Source organism: Psammomys obesus, unplaced genomic scaffold, assembly GCF_907164565.1.
Source record: "Psammomys obesus unplaced genomic scaffold, mPsaObe1.curated_primary_1811, whole genome shotgun sequence".
NCBI classification, from domain to species: domain Eukaryota; kingdom Metazoa; phylum Chordata; class Mammalia; order Rodentia; family Muridae; genus Psammomys; species Psammomys obesus.
In genome coordinates, this window is record NW_026591598.1 from 12,596,975 (window position 1) to 12,600,550 (window position 3,576).

Genomic DNA, 3,576 nt, shown 5'->3' on the forward strand with positions numbered 1-3,576 from the left:
CACACACACACACACACACACACGCCCTGCCCTGGCTTCAGTGGCTTCTCAGGCCCGGTGCAGGACAGGGCAGCTTACCCAGGGTGAGCAGCTGAGGTGCCACCTGTACTAGAACAGGGTGGTGGAGCTCTGGGCTTGATACAGGTCCACCCTCAGCCCCTGTATAAGCTTCACCCGGTCCCAGGTGCCAGGCCCTGCCCCAGGTTGCTAGCTCCCTCAGGCAGTCATGCTTTCTGTTCCCTAATCCCCTGGTATCTCCCCAACCACAGCTGACCAGAGTTTCAGTTTGTTGTTGAGTCTGATGAAGAAGGTGAGTGAAAAACAGAAAAAATTCCAGAGTTAAGAGCGGAAGCCCAGGGAAGCAGAAGGAAGGTCACTCTGAGAGGAGGCACTGCCTCCAGTCATCTGCCCCATCCTGCTCAGCCTCAGCAAGGCCTTTCCTCATTAGTCTCTTCCAGCCGAAGAGTGTGTGGGCAGAAGTGATCAGTCAGTGGCCTCAGGGCTATCTACACATGCCATGGAGCCCAGAGGCAGGACCCTGGAGGTCTGTGGCCCCTTGTTACAGCCCTTCATCCGCAGCTCCTCCGTGATCTATACAGGCAGGTGCTGTGCCCCTCGAAGCAGCATTACCAGGACAGGAGGGCGCCATCCCTTTAGGGATCTAGCCCACTGGGAAAGGACACTGCCAATCCTTGCTAGGTAGTGGCCCCTCCATCCCGCTCCACCTCCACAGTGGCCAAAGATGCAGGCTTGGAGGGAGGCAGAAGGAAGAGGAGGAAGAAGAGGAGGAATGGTCCAGGGAGCTCTCATCCAAAGGAATCAAACAGGCAGGTTCTCAAGGGTGGGCCAGGCTAAGCTGCCTGCCTGCTGCCTCTGCTCACAGGCCGGCCAACCCTGCAGGGCCCTGTCAGGGGAGAGGGTTCCGGGCTGTGGCAGGGTAAGGGCACTGCTCTGCCTCCCTGAGTCTCCCTGGTTCCTCTCCCGGCACCATTCCTACCACTCCCAGGAGCCATTTGCCGGGCAAGGCCATCACCTTCCACTCCAGGTCTTCCTAAGAAGGTGGAACCTGTTTCCACTTACAGAAGTTCCCCTGACATGCCCCAGCCATCTCAGTGCTCTCTCCCAAGTGGAGTTACTCCCTCTACTTGGGCAAACACTTGCAGCCCTCACTTGGGCAAACAGTGTCCCCAGCCAGGACTTTGAGTCACCTGCTCTGCACCCCACTTTTCATCAGCAGCCACTCCCTGCTCTTTCCTCCTCTGTGGCCTCCAAAGCTGTTCCCTCCACCCATCCCCCACTCTACCCATCGCCCCCGCCACCCACTGCAGGAACTGGCCTGCCTGCACCCGCACCCCCAGCCCCAGCCTGCAGAACACACATCCAATTTCACAACTGACCCACTGAGGCATTTTGCTTCTGCAGAACAAGGGCTAAAAGTCAGGCAAAGAGACCCTCAGCAAGCTCGCCTCCTACTGCCCCGGTAGCCAGTGTGCCACTCACAGGCCCTGGGCCAGCCACACCTGCCCTCTGGCCTGCCTGCCACCTTTCGCCACAGGCTCTTGCTCATGTGGAGGTGGGCCTTCGCTGAGCAGGTACAGCTGGGCACCGGGTGACAGCTGTTCACAGCAGAGGAACAGCAGGCAAGAAGGTAGGAAGTAAACCTAGCGAATAGGAAGGAAACCCAGAGGACCTGGTAAGAGGTGACAGCCAGCAGGGTTGGGGCGGGGGGGGGGGGCAAGATGCTGCAATGGGGTCACCGTGTCCTCAGGGCCTTGAGCTGGGAAGAAGCTTGCAACACAAACACCTGTCTGTCCCCCCACCCCCCTACCAGGGGCTCATCCTCCCCCACAGTCCCTGCCAGAGGCTGAACTGCACATCCAGGTCACCAGCATTTGACACCACCTGTCACATGCCAGGAGCTGGCTAGGGGGTCCAGGACACGGACTGGCAGAAAGTGCCCATCCCTATCTGACATCCTCAGATGTCAGCCCTGCCAGGAAGCTCTCCTAGACTTCCCTGTGCAGGGGAGGTGCTCCTGCAGACCTCCCTCCCTGTTCTCCCACCAGACCAAACCGGGAAGCAAGCGCAGCCTTTTAAATGCAGTGGGCACACGAGGGACCCTGACAGGGGTGAGGAAGATGGCACAGAGGCCTGTCCTCAGGAGCAAGTACACACAGGCAGTGTCGGCTGCCCCTCCTGAGCCGTCACCCAGCCCGACTCACCCCTAGGAAGCCATCTTTGCTCTTGGTCATGGTCTCTGTGAGCAGAGGCTGGAATCGGGCTTCTATGGTGAGCGTCTCCTCGCTGGGATCATGAGACAGCTGCTCTTCCTCGTAGTTGGCCACAGGAACGGACCCTGTGGGACAGAGGTGGCTGGAGAGGCCCTGCCGCTGGTCCCCAGGCCTCATTTTTCTCAGGATGCCCGTGACAAGGGAGCTAGGGTTAGTTAAGTCACCAAAGTGGCGGACACTGTGTGGGATTCTGCTTTGACCACAGCCGGGGAGTGGATGATGTCCTTAGCAACTCCATTTCACAAACAAGTGGAGATGAAGTCACTTCCCCATTGTCACAAACTAGGCAAGGGGAGGGGAGAGTCAGGACTCAAAGCCAGGCCTGTGTCACTCGGAATCCATGATTGGTTATGGCCCTCTTCTGGATCTTAGAGGACTGTGAGGGACTCAGTCAAGGGAATCTTAGCAAACAGAAAAGCAAGACACATAGGGCTGTAGGGCTCTGGCGTCACTGGATGAACACCGGCGGGCGGAGACTTGACCTGCTTCTCCCTGCCCTTCAGGCTGGCTTGGACTCCCTGCATGAGGAGTTTAGGGCTGGCTGATTTCTCTGCTCTCCTGTAAGGACATGCAAAGTCCCTCATATTTTCTGTATGGATGGAGCCAGGATGAAGGATTAAGGGGAGAAAAGCCGGCTACGGAAGCTACGACAGAGTGGTCTTCTATGACAGAATGAAGCATGCTAGCCCTGCCCTACGGACTCCCAAGAGACAATATCTGCACTTGGTGGCACTTGGGACCAGCCAAGCTAAATGGGGGTGCATCATAGGTACCCCAGAGCCAACCAGAGCCATCCATCAGGCATGCAGGCTGCCTGGTCACAGTTCAGTGCTCAACGCCCACCTCTGCCTACAGGAGCCTTCAGGGGTTAGACTCAGAAATCTGCGCTTTGAATTAGCAGTCCACAGCAATCATGTTCAAAGATCACTTTGGGGCAGGAGAGATGGCTCAGCAAGACAGCTCGGCTCAGTGAGTAAAAGCGCCGTAAGCCTGACCGGAGTTCTAGCTCTGAAACATGTACCGTATGAAAACACAGGAAAGGCTCTGCCTCAACAGGGTGGAGGAAAGAGACTTCCAAAAGCTGTGCATACGTATAAGAGACAATTTTTATATGACTGTTGTTCTTTCTTTCCTTTTTTTTTGTTTTGTTTTCTTGAGACAGCATTTCTCTGTGTAACCCTGGCTACCCTGGAACTCACTGTGTAGACCAGGCTGGCGTCAAACTCAGAGATCCACCTGCCTCTGCCTGCTGCGTGCTGAGATCAAAGGTGTGCGCCACCACACC

The 3,576-nt window shown here is 56.8% G+C and overlaps 1 protein-coding gene across 1 annotated transcript in view; it reads right to left on the reverse strand.

Annotated features, from left to right (window-relative positions):
• The window catches only part of Selenon (selenoprotein N), an 11,470-nt gene extending 8,376 nt beyond the window's left edge, over positions 1-3,094 (reverse strand). The window contains exon 1 of the mRNA XM_055611435.1: positions 2,223-3,094. Coding sequence (XP_055467410.1) covers positions 2,223-2,408 — 186 coding nt within the window. The 5' untranslated portion in view covers positions 2,409-3,094. The remainder of the gene's footprint in view (positions 1-2,222) is intronic.
• Between the last annotated feature and the right edge of the window lie 482 nt (positions 3,095-3,576).